The following is an 18,700-nucleotide window of genomic DNA, read 5'->3' on the forward strand; positions in this document are numbered from 1 at the left end:
CCTTCATGGGCGAGTCCAACTTGCACTTGGCCGGTTTTTTTTATTTTATTATTAAGGCAACTGGAACGGATTTTAGTAAAACCCAAAGTTTTTCAACAGATCCGTCTTACTCTGGTCTTACTAACGCGACTTGAGTTACAACTTACAAGAACACTGAACACGTAGGTACGTTTTACGCAAGAACTACTTCGGAGATCGGGGAGACATCTATATTTTTTAAACAGGAGCAAACGAGCAAAAAAATCGCCGAATGGAAAGCATTTAGAGTCACCATCATAGATTTTTTTTTATGAAATAAGGGGGCAAACGAGCAAACGGGCCGCCTGATGGAAAGCAACTTCCGTCGCCCATGAACACTCGCAACATCAGAAGAGCTGCGGGTGCGTTGCCGGCCTTTTAAGAGGGAATAGGGGAGGGTAAGGAAGGGAATAGGGAAGGGTAGGGAAGGGAATAAGGTGGGTGGTACTCGGTAGGGGATTGGGCCTCCGGTAAACTCACTCACTCGGTGAAACACAGCGCAAGCGACGCCGGTTTTCTGTGAGCCCGTGGTATTTCTCCGGTCGAGCCAGCCCATTCGTGCCGAAGCATGGCTCTACCACGGATGAAGGGCGAAGAATTAGATCACAGGTGCCCGATAATGGATGATGACAAGAGATTCAGAAAGAACTGACATATATTTATTTCTACGGAAGAATAGAAAGACTATCTGTCATTTTATGTCTAAAATCTTTCTCTATTCTTTCGCACTTTCACTGTGGGCGTTATTATAGCTGGTAAAAACTATGACGGAATATACGTTTATAAACAAAAACCACAGAACCCCATTTAACCAATAAAAGGATTTCCATACACCTATGTAGAACTATTCGCATTACCTATATTAGAATGGGCTGGTAACCATAACTTAGTGGTTACGAGTTACGACTTACCATGAAACCTAACATTATCTTCTTTCATTGTGTCTTTGTGGCCTGCATGTGACATAATAGATTTCACTGCCTTCTTTTGTTTAGGCTAATCTCCTTTCATCCGCAAGCATTCAAGTATTTCTTAATGCGCCAAAAAGTTTGTCCCAAATTTTTTCTTACAAAAACGCAACGTATAATTATGTGTTTATTGTTCTTTGTCGCATCACGCATGTTCATAAGAATAATGAATACAATCGACAGCCGCGAAGGTTGAAGCTTAACACATTTTTTTTATGTACATCTACTGCCCCCCTAGACAAGTGGCAAAACGCTAACGCTAACGCTACAAAATGTATGCGATTTGGCATAAGTCATCGCTTCGCTAGCGAATACTAATGTCAAATCCATACATTTTGTAGCGTTAGCGTTAGCGCTAGCGTTAGCGTTTTGCCACTTGTCTAGGGGGCTGTTACATTATGTTTACAGTGCTACTTTCTGGTCATCCGATATAAAGGAATTTTGAACGAGACCTAAACGCTTATTTTCTAAGGCCCGTATTAATAAACCTCTCTCACCGCTGAGATAACGCTCATTATTGGGATGCTGACTGCTGTTTTAATTAAAATATCGTACTTGTGAGTTATTATGTTGCGTTTAAGGTGAGTGCGAACTTCGAACGTATAAAACGTCGACCTTTGAAGCGGAGGAATTCTGGCCGACTGATGTGGTCTACCGAAGGTTCCGAAGGAGACTCCGGAATGAAGCGCGCGTCACGTAGCCGATAACTCGTGATAAAGTGTAGTTATTTATATGTATGTTAGTCATTAAGGTATATATTGTATGGGCCTATGTAGCCTATAAATATAAATAAATAAATAAATAAAATTGAACGAAACTCGCCACTCAACTGTGATGTCAAACTGCTACTTGAGAGGCAGTTACGATGGGCGTACCCAGGTAGGGGCAGGGGGGCAGCTGCCGCCCCCTGGAAGATAAAATAAAGTCAATTTTCCTGGCAAGTGAGAATTAAAAACGTGTTACCTACTCTGTGCAAAATGTAGTGTTGGAAACAGTGTTGGAACAATCAGATCAATAACATTCAATTTTCATGATTTTTTGTTTCAATATACCTACCAGACCGATCATCTTCTTGAAACATTTTTTAAGCAGTTTTTTTTTATCTTAGTCCGATGACCTAAGTCACACCTACTATAAAACTTCCTAGTACTAGGGAATAATAAATAATAATAATATAATATCTATGGACGCTTCACACCACGTCAGTCTGGCCCCGTGGTAAGTACCTGAAGGACTTGTGTTACGGGTACCAGACAACGGAAATATATTTAATACTTTTATACTATACATATATTTAAGATTTTTATTATATGATACACATATATAATACACATCCATGACCCAGGAACTTTGAAAACTTTTTGTTCCGTCGGCGGGATTCGAACCCGCGACCCCCGGCTTGAGCTACCAACAGCCCACCAACTGAGCCACAGCGGTCGTCAGAATACTATCTTAGTATATGTTTCCCAATCTATACAAATATTATAAAGCGGAAGAGTTTGTTAGTTTGTTTGTTTGTTTGAACGCGCTAATCTCAGGAACCACTGGTCCGATTTGAAAAATTCTTTCAGTGTTAGATAGTCCATTTATTGAGGAAGGCTATAAGCTATATTTATCACGCTATGACTAATAAGAGCGAAAAAATAGAGGAAAATGTGGAAAAAGCGGGGGAAAATTATTTGAAAGGGCTTATTTGAACGCGCTAATCTCAGGAACTACTGGTTCGATTTGAAAAATTATTTCAATGATAGATAACCTATTTATGGAGGAAGGCTATAGGCTATATTTTATCACGCTACAACTAATAGGAGCGAAGAAATAGACGAAAATGTAGAAAAAACGGGAGAAATTATATGAAAGGGCTTATTTGAAAGCGCTAATCTCAAGAACTACTGGTCCGATTTGAAAAATTCTTTCAGTTTTAGATAGCTCATTTATTGAGAAAGGCTGTAGGCTATATTTTATCACGCTAAGACTAATAGGAGCGAAGAAATAGAGGAAAATGTGGAAAAAACGGGGTAAATTATATATAATTGCTTATTATCTTAAGGCGAGGATAAACCCCAATTTGTTATTCCGTGACTCCCGGTTTACCTAGTTCCAATATAATAACGAAGTGTTAAAAAAATATGAGATATAAAGCACAATATTTAAAATACCTTAAACCATAAACATTTTAATAAAACGTAATACTTTGGCTGTAATTAATTTACAAAGTCACCTCCGATAAAAAACTATTTCATCGAAATATAAGCATTAACTAAGATAATTATACATTTTATTTGAATAAATTGTTAGTAAATCTATATTAAAATGTCCTTAACCGAACAATTTTGTTTCTTAATGTTTATTTCCAAAGATATTTAAAAAAAACATTAAAAATAGAGAAGATCCGCCCGAGTAACTACAGTTTTATGCTAAGCTAAAATGAATCTTATTGCGATGCGTATACGCTTGGTCTTTGGTTGTGTGCAAGGTTATCGTTTTGGATTGAGATTAATCCCCGCCTTAAGAACTACTGGATCAATTTTTATGTTATTTGGCAAACATGAAGAATACTGAATAGACCACGTGAAGGGACATAGGCATTTTTTTTGCGGAAAAATGTACGGTTGCGTGAAATTCCTAAATTACGCGGGCGAAGCCGCGCGGAACAGCTAGTATTTAATATTATAAAGCGGAAGAGTTTGTTTGTTTGAACGCGCTAATCTCAGGAACTACCGGTCCGATTTAAAAAAATATTTCAGTGTTAGATAGCCCATTTATCGAGGAAGGTTATAGGCTATATTTTATCATGCTAAGACTAATAGAAGCGAAGAAATAGAGGAAAATGCGGAAAAAAACGGGGGAAATTATTTGAATTATCTAAGGAATACTGGAGCAATTTTTATGTTATTTGGCAGACATGAAGAATTATAGACCACGTGAAGGGACATAGGCTATTTTTGCGGACAAATGTACGGTTTCCGAGAAATTCCCTAATTACGCGGGCGAAGCCGCGCGGAACATCTAGTAAGTAATAATAATTATTATTATGCATTATTACGTTATCAAATTTTATTTACACAGATGAAAACAAAAACTGTTATATACGCATGAATCACTTAACTTAAAGGTAAGTAAATAAATAATTATAAACAAAGCTATGATAATTTAATAATTTAAATAGTTTCTTAATGGCCTTAACCAAAGTCATAAAATAGTTTGCAATAGTTCCTTAATTAATTAAATGCTTGAATCATTTCTTAGTAATTTTTAAAATTGTTTAACTATTTAATGCGTTTTAAATGAGTATTACCCGGTATTACTTAATTGTTACAGTATTAATTCTAGGTCAATAAATAGAATATAATGGTATCCAATTGCATGGCACTTGGAACGCACTTGCGACCATCCGGTTATGCAATGAAATGGAGCGAAAATGCTGCAAACATCGGGGTCCAATTTTCATAACTTCTAGCTTCGAAGAATATTCGAAGTATCAAGAATTGCGATCTGGGTGCAAAGTATGGTGGCCCATCATATGCGTTCGCATTCCCAAAAAATACTTTGTTTAAAATATGAGTAAGTATGTAAGTAACTATCGAACTAGGCAGTGATCTGGCAGTTTTAACAGCTGACTGAATTCAGCGTAATATCGACAAAGTTTCAGCTCGTTCTTGTTTATCGTGCACTTAGGAGCAAAAGAACTGACCGCAACGTCTATATAGATATAGATAAATTACGTGCAGTGAATAATAAACTAAGCTGATGTGTTTTTCATCGTTCAAGCGGCTTTGTCGATATTACATGGATCTTCCCTTTATCCATCTTAATCGTTATCCATATTGGCGTATGATCCTGGCCCACTCCCAAGGGTAGTACCGCTGCACATGGGCCATGGTGCGGCGGATCTGACGAGTCTCCTGCGGCGAGCATTGTGGACAGGAACCTCGGAGGACCAGCGGTGCGAGAGCTGGAATAGACACGTGTTGTCGAGATGAGTGGAATGTTTTACAATTGGATTTACATTGTCAGAATAGAGTAAGCAAGGCATTGTAGGATTAGAATCCATACTAATATTATAAATGCGAAATTGTGTCTGTCTGTTACCTCTTCACGCTCTAACCACTGAATCGATTTTGTTGAAAATTGGCATGGAGATATTTCGAGTCCCGGGAAAGGACATATGTAAAATACTTTTTGTCTCGGAGAATGTACAGTTCCCGCGCGATAAACGAGTTTCGGCGCAACGGAGTTGCGGGCAACATCTAGTATTGTATATTTTGTACAAGAACACGAGGCAAGTAAAAACTTCAAAAATTGTAAATATTTTTTTTCGTTCTTTAGTTATTCGATCATGCTAAACTGACTTTAAAAGAAAAGTCTGTTGTAGCTATACCTACCTACTCATATCAACTACCTACTTGTACAAAGAGTTTAATTTAACCCAGTGTTATAATACCGTAATTATTATCTTTCATCAGCACGAAGATTGAGAGAAATGACAATAAGTATGATATTTAACCCATGGTTAAGCTTAACCCAGAGCTGTTGAAGTGGGCCAATATTTACAAGGATTAAGGATTCTATTTATACATATAATAATGTAGGTCTTTGCAGTGATAAACCGTCGCTATGTACGACGAGCTGTCTTATCACTGTCACAAATTAGAACGACTAGGTTGGCCTAGAATTTTATACCTTCCTTGTTCCATCGTTGTCAGGATTTGGTATGTAATAATAGTGTAATAACTAATACGTCGCAGTTTACCAAGTTGTCCAGTAAATACCATGATCCAAATCACAAGGCATAGTTATTATAATAAATTCATACGTTGTGTGTATTTATCTTTAGTGTCGACAATAGTAGTTATAACTCAGGTAATAGAATAAGGCTTTGTGCAGTAATCAAATTAACAGAACCAGCAGATTTCAGCATAGCCACAATAGAAATTAGAAAGAACAGAAACACCAGGCTTTAGGCACAAACTGACACATTTACCTCGTCAATCTCTCACTCTCTCTTTGTTACTGAAAAAAAATATTTCCAAGTTCCCAAACTCACGGGGGGATAATATTATACTGGTTAAAATTCAATAACTGGGTGGGGCTCTATAAGGGCTCTATAATTTCTTTTTTGTCTGTCTTTACTTGGTCAGCTAGCCTACGATTCTATGGCAGCAAGTGGCAGGCTCTGATAAAAATGCGTACCGTACTTACTTCCGAGTGTTATCCCCACGGGGTCGTCCTGGAAACTGACTGTAGCTTACTACGCCACTGAATCAAAGATTGTCAGTAACTTACTTCTGAGTCTTATCCCCACAGGGTCGCAGGGCCCCTCGTTGAGGGCGCACCGCAAGTGGCGCTGCATCGTCGCCCGGTCGGTCAGGGCCCGCTCCAACTGCGCGTCTGACATCTGCGCCGGCGCACTCTGCGCCAGGCCCACTAGCGCTAGCAGGATTATGGTGGATAACTGGAAAAGTTTGGTAGTATCAGTAATCGTAAGACACAAGGTTTTTTCTTATAAAATAAGGGGGCAAACGAGCAAACGGGTCACCTGATGGAAAGCAACTACCGTTGCACACTATCCACTCGCAACATTAGATGAGCTGCAGGTGCGTTGCCGGCCTTTTAAGAGGGAATATGTATTACGCTCTTTTCTTGAAGATCAATAAGTAATCGTAAGTAAATAAACCCATCTTACGAATTACGATTTACGATACGTATAAATTAAAAAGTTTGTCAGCACGGCTAACAGTCTATCTGCCTCACAGTAACCTATTCACGCTTAAACCGCTAAACTGATGTGGATGGAATTGTATATGGAGGTACTTTAGGTTCCAGGATAGTTTTTATTTCATAAACGGTCTGAGTCAGTGACTATAGTTTGTGCGTTTTAAGATGATATGCGTGACACATTATAATTGACAATAGTAGGGAAGTTACCTAAGAAAATTAATCGATAATTTAAAAATATCGAATCACTTCCTAAAGGAATTGCAATCGAAATTATCGATTTCGTACTGACGTTTCAGAGTGGCGCCGGCGATTTAAAATGGCCGCCCTTTTATCGATTTGATTTCGATTCAACAGAGTCAATCTCTATTGGCATAAGTTCCATTTCATGCATCTGACATTTTTCAAATATTTTCGTAACAATAATTTTCACAGTTAAAATTCATAATTTTATATTAATAAGTTAGCATTTAGCAACTTTTCATTTTTATTCATTTACAATTATTATAGGAAACATTTGTTTTTGTAGATGATATATAATTTATTACATTTTGATTTTTTTTTGTTTTCTTGTAAAAAAAACCCGTAGCAAGGAATATGAGAAGTGTCACCCATATCATCTTAAAACGCACAAACTATAATTTATATTTTTTTATTATGAGAGTAGGCGACTTTGCTTCCGCCGCCCCAATGTACTAAGTCTCTATGGACGCTGCCGCCCCTAGGTTGTGCACAACCTAGGGGCGGCAGCCTCCATAGAGATGGTCTATAACGACCTATTTATAAATCCGGGGCTGGTCCGAGTGATCTAATAATAACAATACTATGGACGCTTCACACCATGTCAGTCTGGCCGCGCGCTAAGTACCTGTTACAGGTACCAGACAACGGAAATATATTTGATACTTTTATACTATACATAATATACAGTGTGTACCAAAAATAAGTGATAATACTTTAGGGTGTGTACGTGTTCCTTGTAGAGAGTTTACTGTGAAAGTAGCAGCTCTGAAAGACGAAAAAATTTTTTCACTTTTGTATGGGCAAGGGCCCGAGCGTCACGAGTTTCCCCATACAAAAGTGAAAAAAAATTTTGGTCTTTCAGCGCTGCTACTTTCACAGTGAACTCTCTACAAGGAACACGTACACACCCTAAAGTATTATCACTTGATTTGTTACACCCTGTATTTAAGATTTTTATTATATGAATAATATGATACACATATTTAATACACATCCATGACCCAGGAAAATTGAAAACTCGGCGGGATTCGAACCCGCGACCCCCGGCATGAGTGCTTAACCACTGCGCCACAGAGGTCGTCAATTCCAATGAAATTGCTCTGTTGCCACTTAGTCCATAAGTTCGTGGGCAATCGCAATTAAGTGTTCAATGTTCATCATTATCAGAGGTTCTTGCAAGCAATATGTCAGGTACATAGAGCAAGTTAAAAATGAAGTCAATAAAAAATTACTGTGAGGTAGTATCTATATTTTAGATTCAGATATAACTTTTCAAGTTTTTTTTTCTAAGTTCTAACTTCATAACCACAAAAACACACTATGCTAATATCTACACAACTAACGAAGATTCGTAGGTACTCACTACTACCGTCACTTTAACGTGGGAGAGCCATGCTTCGGCACGAATGGGCTGGCCCGACCGGAGAAATGCCACGTTATCACAGAAAACCGGCGTGAAACAGCGCTTGCGCTGTTTCACGCCGAGTGAGTGAGTTTACCGGAGGCCCAATTCCCTTCCTGTCCTCCCCTATTTCTTTCCCTTCCCTACCCTTCCCTATTACCCTATTCCCTCTTAAAAGGCCGACAACGCACCTGCAGCTCTTCTGATGCTGCGAGTGTCCATGGGCGACGGAGGTTGCTTTCCATCAGGTGATCCGTTTGCTCGTTTGCCCCCTTATTTCATAAAAAAACTACCTAATCACTATTTTAGGTCCACCAGAATCTGATGGCAAGAAATGAGAAAATAAATTGACTCTATCAATACCGGGGTAATTGGAATAAAACATTTTTAATCCTTCTTTTCTTATAGCCGCTGATTCTGTGTGTTAAACATGCAAATATAAAAAATTATCCAATGATCAAGGATATTTTTTGAAAATCTACCATCGAAATTTGCCATCAGATCCTGGCAGATCTATAGCTGTTACACTTCATAAAATACACCACATACCTGCATTCTTGACCAAAACTATCCCAAGCTGAGTCCCGAGTCCAGACACACGGCCTACGCAGCCCCCGGCAGACGAGTGACGACTGAGTTACAATCATCGCATTAAACTAATTCTGGGAACCGTCCCTCGCATTGTGAGCTGATTACCGCAATAAATATCTTGTTACTTAGAAATTCGGGTGGTCTTTGTCGTTTATGAGACGAGTGATAACGTTTTATAGCTACGTCCACACTGTGCACTCTCATCTTCAATTTTCGTCATCAACTTTAATATTGGCGCATTCAATAATTGAATGCGTCAAGGAACGCAACGCCAATATTGTCATTTTCGAAGTTTTGGATACGGTCAGAGAGCATGCGTCGCGGGCATGCCTCACGTTCGCAGTTGACTGCGCTATCAGTGATATAACGCATGCCCTTGACGAACAGAAAAAGGCACAGTGTGGACAAAGCTTATGGGTAGGGAATGTCGTCCCATTATTTTGAAATAAGAATGTGAAAGTTTGGGATGCATTTAGACCTGGACGCCTAAGCTTCGAAGGTCGTTTGTGGTTGTCCCTCGAACGTGGAAAAACGAGACACAATAGATTTCTATTGTTATCGCAGTCGCCGGTCGCGGTGTCCTTATGGGGGTTGAGAGGTTAAGTAGGTATACCGCGACTTGCGTAGGTATTATAAGTACCTAAATACATTACCTACTAAAGTTTTATTTCAGACCTAAGTATATTTCACGACTATGGTGACGAATCCAGTCTTGCTACCGACAATACGAGAGATATATCTCAGGGCGACGCGCCAGAGGAAAAGGGCCGCCGCCCGAAGGCAAACAAACAGAGACGTCGCATTTTTTAGCACTACCATCGTCCATCACCGTGAGCGCCGAAGACATTTCGCCCAGGGCGCTGGTGCTAATACCGGCACTGGGTCTATAGAAAATACCGAGCTAGGAGCTGGGAAAACCCTTGTCTTCATGGTTAAGCAAGGTCACTGACTCGGAAGTCGGAAGCCGCAGTATGTTTTCTCTAGCGGTAGGCTTTTTTTACTGCTACAAATGTTGTTATTATTTTAAAAAATATGAAGGTAATTTATGTAATAATTAACAAAATGGAAATAAAACACTAGGCAAGTTATAACTTTTATCTTGTGGCGGTACCCACAATAGGCATGATGACTATTTTTTTTTCTTATCGGTAATTGAAGGACACTTAAAAAATAGAAACATCGTTGAAAGAATGACTCTGATAGCTTAAAAATTCACCAAGATATGACAATTCAAATATCTCATAAAAAGACCTGCCCGAAACGCTCCATACAAAGTGCTACGAAAGGCTGACGTCAGTCTTTCGTAGTTTGTACGCATCGGGAGACAACTTTGTTCGACAGGTATATTAAATATTGCGTTTATGAAAGTGGTTTCATAACAAAAGTTGCTTTTAATTGCATAAGTTATCGAATTGTATACAAATATTAAGAAATTTCATTGAAAAAAAATTCGACTTGAATATCCAACTTTAAAGGCGCATAACAAAAAAAATACAAATGCTATCAAGCTGAAATTTTGGGAACAATTATTTTTTACCGTGATTTCTTTATTTTATTAACAAAATTCGCTAATCTTTGACCTTGTCATCATCCCTATTCGCCTAACATTCCTGCATCGCGCTGTCGAAGTTTTCTGAGCGCGTCGGTATACTTATATACGACAGCTGAAATGTATTACGTGGGCTCCGGCCTGACCGAGCATAACACCTCGCCCAGTCGGAAGATCTTCCTTTGGCCACGTATATTTCCCACAATCTAATAGATACTTATGGTTTATACCTATACTTATTAATTAATAATTAATAATATTATTTATAATACCTAATACACAATAGTGTGGGCTTTTAGAAGATAAATAATATCAAAGGCTACATTTTTATTACATGCCTATAACCTATTACTGTTATAAGTTTATAACTTATTAGTTATTAGTATTAAATACCTAATACCTGATACTTAATAAGATATAGTTCGAATGGCATAGTTACTAATGTACATTTAAATATAGAATAGAAAATACTTTATTTGCACAACTTAAAACTAAACTTAAACTTACAATTTTAAACTACAATAAAGGAAAAATATGTACAAATAGGCGGTCTTACTGCTAGCAGCAGTTTCTGCCAGACAACCTTGTTAAGTACTAACTATTAATTCCTATGGTACCTAGTTATATTTTCTCAACGACTGGCAGTGATATTAGTAACTACCAATGATGAAAAACTCAAAGGTATCTCTGACGACTGTTATCTTTTTATATTCTCACTACACTTCTCATTTCTCAAATGAGGATTTCTCTGTTTGTACAGTGGGTGACAGACGTGCGAGTAAGTACGCGGACTTATGGCTCGACAATCTAATAATCGCCTGTGTGTCAACTGTCAACTCAGCAAACCCGAGCCGTGAGCCGCGAGCCGTGAGCGGCGAGCCTGGGGCATGATAATCCAGTGTGAGCGATTCTCGTGTGTCACCGACGCGAGCCGAGTATGATCGCGAACTTAAAACCCGCGTGCTTTAAGTTCGTACGTCTATCAGGCCTTAAATAAATAAATAAAAAACTCTTTATTCAAACAAACAAAAAGATCAATTTACACATGTTACAAAAACAGAAATAGTTTGAATTGGCGGCCTTACTGCTGGAAGCAGTCTCTACCAGGCAACCATAAAATATAACTAAAAATATTTAAAACAAAAATAAGATAAGATACTATTAGTATATAAATAAATAAATATAATACACAAATAAATATAATAGATACTTAATACCATATAAGTAATATAATAATATGAATCGAAGAAGAGGATAAATCGTAAGGGTTTAAGAGTTTGCAGCTAAATCTAAGTAATATTGTTTGAGTCTTTTTTTAAAGGTATCAATAGATTTGGACTTATGTATGCTTTCGGGTAAAGAATTCCACAGACGAATAGCAGAGACGGTGAAGGAAGAGTCATAGAAGTTAGTGTTGTGGGAAGGGAAGGCAAGAGTTAATTTATTGGCTGAGCGAAGTGTAGGATGCTTGTGTCCAAGAAAGGTAAAGTTTTGTTTGAGGTAAGCAGGAGTTTTGGGATTGAATAGAATATTAAAAAGAAGATGAAGAATATGTGTATTCCGACGCAACTTAACAGGTAGCCACTTTAGCTCTATCCGGTAGTTAGATATGTGATCGTATTTTCTCAGACCAAAGATGAATCGGATGCAAAGATTTTGCAGGCGTTCAAGGGAAGAAAGAAGTTGATCATTTAGATCACTGTAGCAGACATCTGCGTAATCTAGGATGGGAAAGAGTAGAGCGTGAACTAATGAGATTTTGGTTGATACAGGAAGGAAGTAACTGAGGCGTCTGAGAGAAGCAGTGGCAGCGAGGAGCTTCTTGCGGAGTTCTTGAGTTTGGGTGTTCCATGAAAGAGTGCGGTCAAAATATATACCGAGGTTGCGAACGGAGGAGCTATAGGGGATGATAGCCCCGTCAAGAATTATTTCTGGTAAGTTAGCCCAGTCGACTTTAGCAATCAGCTGCCTGCTACCAATGATGATGCACTGGGTTTTTTTCGGGTTGAGATTAAGACCGTAATAATTGCTCCACTTAAGTATTTCTGACAAGTCAGTATTAAGTTGAGCAATCACGTTAGAAAGTGAGGAAAGTAAAGCCTGTCTATAGATTTGTAAGTCGTCTGCATACATATGGTAGAAAGAAGAAATTATTTGTGAAACAGAGTTTATGAAAATGGAAAATAGAAGAGGAGATAACACGCTACCTTGGGGCACGCCTGCAAATACATCACACCATGAGGAAATTTTATTGTCGATTTTAACACGCTGCCGGCGTCCTTGTAGGAAGCTGCGGAACCAGTTAACGGCCTCAGGAGATAGATTGAGCGATCTAAGAAGGAGTAATAAAATGTCATGGTCTACTGTATTGAAAGCATTGCTAAAGTCCAAAAGGATGAGAATAGTTAGATTTTGGTTATCCATGCCATGACGAATGTCATCAGTAATTTTAACTAAGGCTGTAGAAGTACTATGGCCGGGGCGAAAACCTGATTGCAGAGGATTTAATATATTATTTAAATTAAGGAAAGAGCATAGCTGTTGCTGTACTAAACGTTCAAGAATTTTCGAGAGGAAAGGAAGTATTGAAATTGGGCGGTAATCAGAGAAAGATAGGGGACTAGATTTCTTGGGCAGAGGAATTATATAAGAATCTTTCCGAGAGCTAGGAAAAGCAGAGGTTTTGAGGGAAAAATTAAGGATATGGACGAGGACTGGTGATAATGTGTCAAGCAATGGAACTATCATGTTACGCCCAATGTTGTCACTACCCACAGCCTTAGATGAAATTGACAGAACAGCCTTTTTAACATCACTGATAGATAAATCCTTAAATGAAAATGGGGGGTAATCTGGTATAGGTAAGTTAGATATAGTATGACTTGTGTAAGCTTTTTTGTGAGTATCGTAGACATGTGCGGGGTTAGCAAAATGACTATTTAAGAGATCTAAATCAATGCCGGACGAAATAGAGGCTTTAGGATCTTTGCCAACTCCAAGTGACTTTAAAAACCTCCATACTTTAGCTTGGTCACCATTTTCGACACACGATTGAATGTGACGTTTTTGCGCATCTCTGCACATTGTGTTGCAGCGATTGCGGAGTTTATTATAGGCTAATTTGTCGACATCAGAATGTGTTTGGCGTAATTTAGCTTTTGCACGATTTTTTTTATTTATTAAGGATTTAATATCGTCTGTTAGCCATGGCGCTGGAAGGTGCTTTATTTTAACAGGGCGTACCGGTGCATGTTTATCAAAGAGTTCGATGATTCTACTCTCAAATATAAAAGTTTTTTCGTCAATCGAATCAGCGTTGGTTATCTCTTCCCAGTCCACATTTTCAGCATCCTCGCGGAGACTGTCTATGTCGATATTTTTAAAGGACCGATGCAAGACAACTTTGGGCTTGGTTTTAGCTAGACGAAATTTGTATGAGAGGAATATGCAGTCATGGTAAGAAAATCCTTGCGCTGGACACTGACCGTAAGAGTCTACAAGGTGAAGTGAAGAAACAAACATAAGATCAAGAAGTGATGGTGTGGAATGAGGATAGTGATGCGTGGCTTGCAGAGGAAGAGTATTTAGATTAAATGAGTTAATGATAGAGATAAGTTTTTTAGAACGATAATCGTCTTTCAGGAGACAAGTGTTAAAATCTCCCATCAAAATAATGTGCTCATAAGAAGGAATTAGTTCATCGAGCAATTTTTCGAAGGCAGTAAAATAATTGACGGAGAGATTAGGACTGTAGAATACCCCAAGCAATATTTTAGTCACGCCATTTGCTATTTCTAAAATAAGGTGTTCAGTATCATCGGCTGAAGGAGGTTGTGCTGATGATCTCAAAATTTTATATTTAATATTAGATTTAAGGTAGATTGCAACCCCACCACCTGGTCTACCTATACGGTCATTTCTAATGAGATGGTAACCGGGTAAAGAGTAAGAAGTGGAAGGTAGACAGGGTTTGAACCAAGATTCGGAAATAAGGATAGCGTCAATGAATGATTGAGAGTCAAATGAGTTAAGAAGATCGGAAAAGTGCGCCGGAATACTTTGAGCGTTCAAGTGTATAATATTAAAATTCTTTAAGTTGTTAGAGAAGTGAGAACTAAGTGTAGAAAGTAAATGATCAGAACAAGTACTGTGAAAGCTATCGTCACTGCAACTCGAGGAGCCCGAAATAGATATAAAACTATCATCTAGAGATTCAAACATTGATAAAAAAATAAAAAATAACAATATAATATTATATATAAATATAATATATACAATAACGTTATCTATATAATAATAAGATATAAATATGTATATGTATTTCTTCTTATATAATTACTTGTAACACACCAACCGACTTCACAATTTAATAAATTTAAAGAATATTTTCAAAATTAACAGAATACATCTGTATATAATTCAATATAGTAGCTGCCGCTGCCTGCTATTATTTGTCATAAGAAAAACAAGGCTTTATCACTTTTTCTTTAAACATAAAAAAAAAAGAACAAGAAACAAAGTAGAAGAAGAACCACAGAGATAAGCAAATTTGACAAAACTATTGATTATTGACAGCTGACATTTGACAGGATACATGTTCACAGTTTACACTTCACTGTAATTCTTAAATAATAATGTAACAAAATAAATAACAATAACAATGTTTTAGACTTGTGAGTAGCAATTATTTTGCAGCTTGTACACAACAAAGCTAGCACATTAAAAATTATGACCTAAATATTATGCATTAAAATTTTAACCTTGTGAATAACAATTATTTTACAGCATGTTTATGTTTATAACATATTAAAGTTAGCACATTAAAAACTTATGACCTAAATTAGACTAAAACAAAAATCCACTAATATATATACATTATTATTGTAACCTGTGACATCACAAACCACAGTAATATATTTTGTGGGTTAAAATTTACATAATATAAAACACTAAGTAAAGTACATACTAGCTATTAAGTCACAATACAGTATTAGAATGTGTTTGTTCCTTTTATTCCATATTATACTATAAATCACTTTAGACTTTAGACATAAGTACGAGAATAATTAATAGAAATGTAGACTAGGCCACACAGTGAAAATATAATATAATTAAACAAGAGAATAACAGTATTTGCTGTAAATTAAGGGCTATAGAATATAAAATATATAATGTACTACTAACCAAGCTGCTTAGTTTTTAGGATTCTTTTGGGTCTTTTGCTGACATCGGCTACAGCTGGGGGAGTGTTATTGGATATGCTAACATTAGATTGTTGCTGGACACTTGTTTTTTCCGAATTGGCATGAGGAATTGCTTGTAGTTCTTGGAGAGATGTTATTTTATGACGTGAGCCATCCGGAGTTGATATTATAATAATACCGTTTCTAGTCCAACAGTTTGAAATTCCAAAAATTTCTCTTGCAGCAATAAAAGTTTCGTGTCTGTTTTTGTTGAGGAATTCTGACATTGTTATGCCTGAGCCCTTTAAGTTTGTTTTAGCGAACCAGATGGAGTCTCTAACTTGGATTTCTTGGAGCTTAACCAGAATAGGTCTGGGCACACCTTCCTTGGCCCTTCCAATCCGTTGGCTTCGTTTGATACAAGAGGAGTCAAGAGACTTTAAGTTTAATTTCATAGAGATAGTTGCCATAGCAACTGCTGAAGTGTCCTCTCTGCTGTCCTCTGGGATTCCATGAAAAAGGAGCATCTTTCTTCGGCTACGCATTTGCTCCTGGTCATGAAATCTACTTAGCAATGCTACCTGGGACTGAAGATTCTGCAGAGCGGACAGAATAAAAGTCCTAAAGCACTCAAATTCTGAGGCTATGTGCGGAGTGGAGATTGTATCGGTTGTTGAAGTGGTAGCCCGGGCAAGTTCTTGTTGGAAACCCTCCATACTAGATTTGAAGACTTTGGCCAGATCATCTATAGTCTTTTGCAGACTTTCCATTTTGAAGTGAAATAAGTAGGATTTGAGTGAGTATTTTAGAGGTTATAAATTGTGAAAAAACTGTTAGGAAACTGAGGTCGGTGGTATTAGGTATTTACGCACTCATAATGTTGTAATTATTGCGGTTTTGTTAATAAACAAGAAGTAAGTGCAAAAAATTTAGCAAAAATATTTTCACACACAAAATGGCGCGTTGCGCGTTGTTTTCGGTAGGCGTCCTTTTTCACTTTCACTTAAAAAGTTATATACACTATTGCTAACACTGTAATTTATTAAGAGATTATATAAATTTGTAATTTAACACAAAACGAAAGTCAATTAACTACTGTAGGTATTTAGAATTATTTTTATAACGGGAGACAACAAAAATACGTGTTGCGCGGCCGCCGATTTAGGCGCGAAAGGCCTTGTAGTGACTATACGGTGCCTGCCTATAGACATACGAACTGTACTCGGGTTTTAAGTTCGCGAAATTACTCGGCTCCCGTCGGTGACACACGAGGTTACCATGCCCCCAGCCACACAGGCGGTTAAGATCGTCGAGCCATAAGTCCGCGTAGGTACTTACTCTCACGTCTGTCACCCCTTTAAGATCGTCGAGCCATAGCCCATAAGTCCGCATACTTACTCGCACGTCTGTCACCCCTTTAACAAACCCAGCCCATAGCGTAGTGCCCATATTTTGTGTAGGTACCTATTCAAAACTAGTAAAAAATTATTGAGAAACGCAGTAGTTGTATAAGGTCCACAGTTGGCATATATCAATAATAATGATTATGATTTTAAATATTATCATTTTAAATAAATTATAAGCAAATTAAAAAAAGCTTTTATTTAAATACTCTAAAAATAAGAAAATAAACCCCTTAAAAATAATTCTAACTATTAAATTATAACCTCAATATATTATACAATTTGCATGATAATAAAAGCTTGTCGCGTGATTTGTAAATAATAAACTAGTAAGTAAGTGCCAATTTAACTGAGTAAACTGATATTATATTTTTTATTTTATAAATTAATTAAATATTGACAGATTGTTAAGTCTCGCGACAAGCTTTTATTATAAGTAGGTAATGCAAATTGTATAATATATTGAGGTTATAACTTAATAGTTAGAATTTTAAGGGGTTTATTTTCTTATTTTTAGAGTATTTAAATAAAAGCTGTTTTTCAATAAAATTTTTGCTTATAATTTATTTTTTGTTTTTTAGTTAAATCTCTGACTAGATTTCTTATGTCTGCTTGATTGTAGTTTGTTTTGTTTCAAGAATTTGTTAAAATCTGATTAACTTAGGTCGCTGGTTTTGACTTGACACAAGACACGACACGACACGACACGACACGACATGAAACGACACGTCACGACAGGACACGACATGACTTTTCAATTTACTCTCAATGAGCCTTTTTGTTTGATACCCATATTGCAGAAGTGCTTTAAAAATTTTTTAAATTAGATTCCCTATCTTGGACGAGCCGCCATATTGGATGAAGAATGACATTACATTCGTTTCTCAGTTACTCTCAATGAGCTCTTTCATTTGATACCCATTGCCCATATTGCAGAAGTGCATTAAAAATAACTATATTCCCCTATCTTGAATGAGACGCCATATTGGGTGTAGAATGACATTACATTCGTTTTCGAATTACTCTCAAAAGGCCTTTTCATTTAATATCCATATTGTAGAACTGCATAGAAAATAACTATTTCGCCATCTTGGATAGTCGGCCATATTGGATTTAGAGTGATGTCACATACAATATCATGCATTGTCATCCAAACTAAACGTGCATGCATAATTTCAGCTCGATCGGTTAAATATATCTACTTCAAAATTGAGTTCCAAAATTTCACCCGAACATACATACTTACATACATACAGAGCAAGTTAAATAAAAGCTTTTAAAAACAGCAGCTATAGCTAAAATGTGCGCTAGCTCTTTCGTAAATTACAACGAAAGTGGGGAATTACGAAAGAGGGCAGCGTTGAGTAGGCGTCAAATGTAATGTTACCATTTCAAATAAAACACATTCCTCTTTCATGTTTTATGAAATGAGCCTATAAAATCTTGGTGAGAAATACAGAAGATCTTTGACGGATAGATCAATCATTTTAGATGTTACTGTTAATAATTTACTATAATATACTAATGATTAAAAACACAACTGAAAAAACATTGCCACATTAAAAAAGACGTTTACGTAGTAAGAAAGTGATTAGCCCAGTTGTCAGTCAATCATATGTTTTTTA

At 37.1% G+C, this 18,700-nt stretch overlaps 1 protein-coding gene across 1 annotated transcript; it reads right to left on the reverse strand.

Moving 5' to 3' along the window:
- Positions 1–4,210: 4,210 nt before the first annotated feature.
- LOC121734328 lies at positions 4,211–9,067 on the reverse strand. Its single transcript, XM_042124861.1, has 3 exons — positions 8,899–9,067; positions 6,273–6,441; positions 4,211–4,941 (listed from the first exon to the last, which is right to left on the reverse strand). The coding sequence occupies exons 1-3, from the start codon at positions 8,902–8,904 to the stop codon at positions 4,805–4,807; spliced, it is 312 nt and encodes a 103-aa protein (XP_041980795.1). The 5' UTR covers positions 8,905–9,067; the 3' UTR covers positions 4,211–4,804.
- Positions 9,068–18,700: the final 9,633 nt, after the last annotated feature.

Source organism: Aricia agestis, chromosome 15, assembly GCF_905147365.1.
Source record: "Aricia agestis chromosome 15, ilAriAges1.1, whole genome shotgun sequence".
NCBI lineage: Eukaryota > Metazoa > Arthropoda > Insecta > Lepidoptera > Lycaenidae > Aricia > Aricia agestis.

Coding starts and splice junctions, on each gene's coding strand:
- LOC121734328 (XM_042124861.1), bottom strand. Junction 4,942..6,272: donor TGTGGGGATAAGACTCAGAA/GTAAGTTACTGA, acceptor TGTCTATTCCAG/CTCTCGCACCGCTGGTCCTC.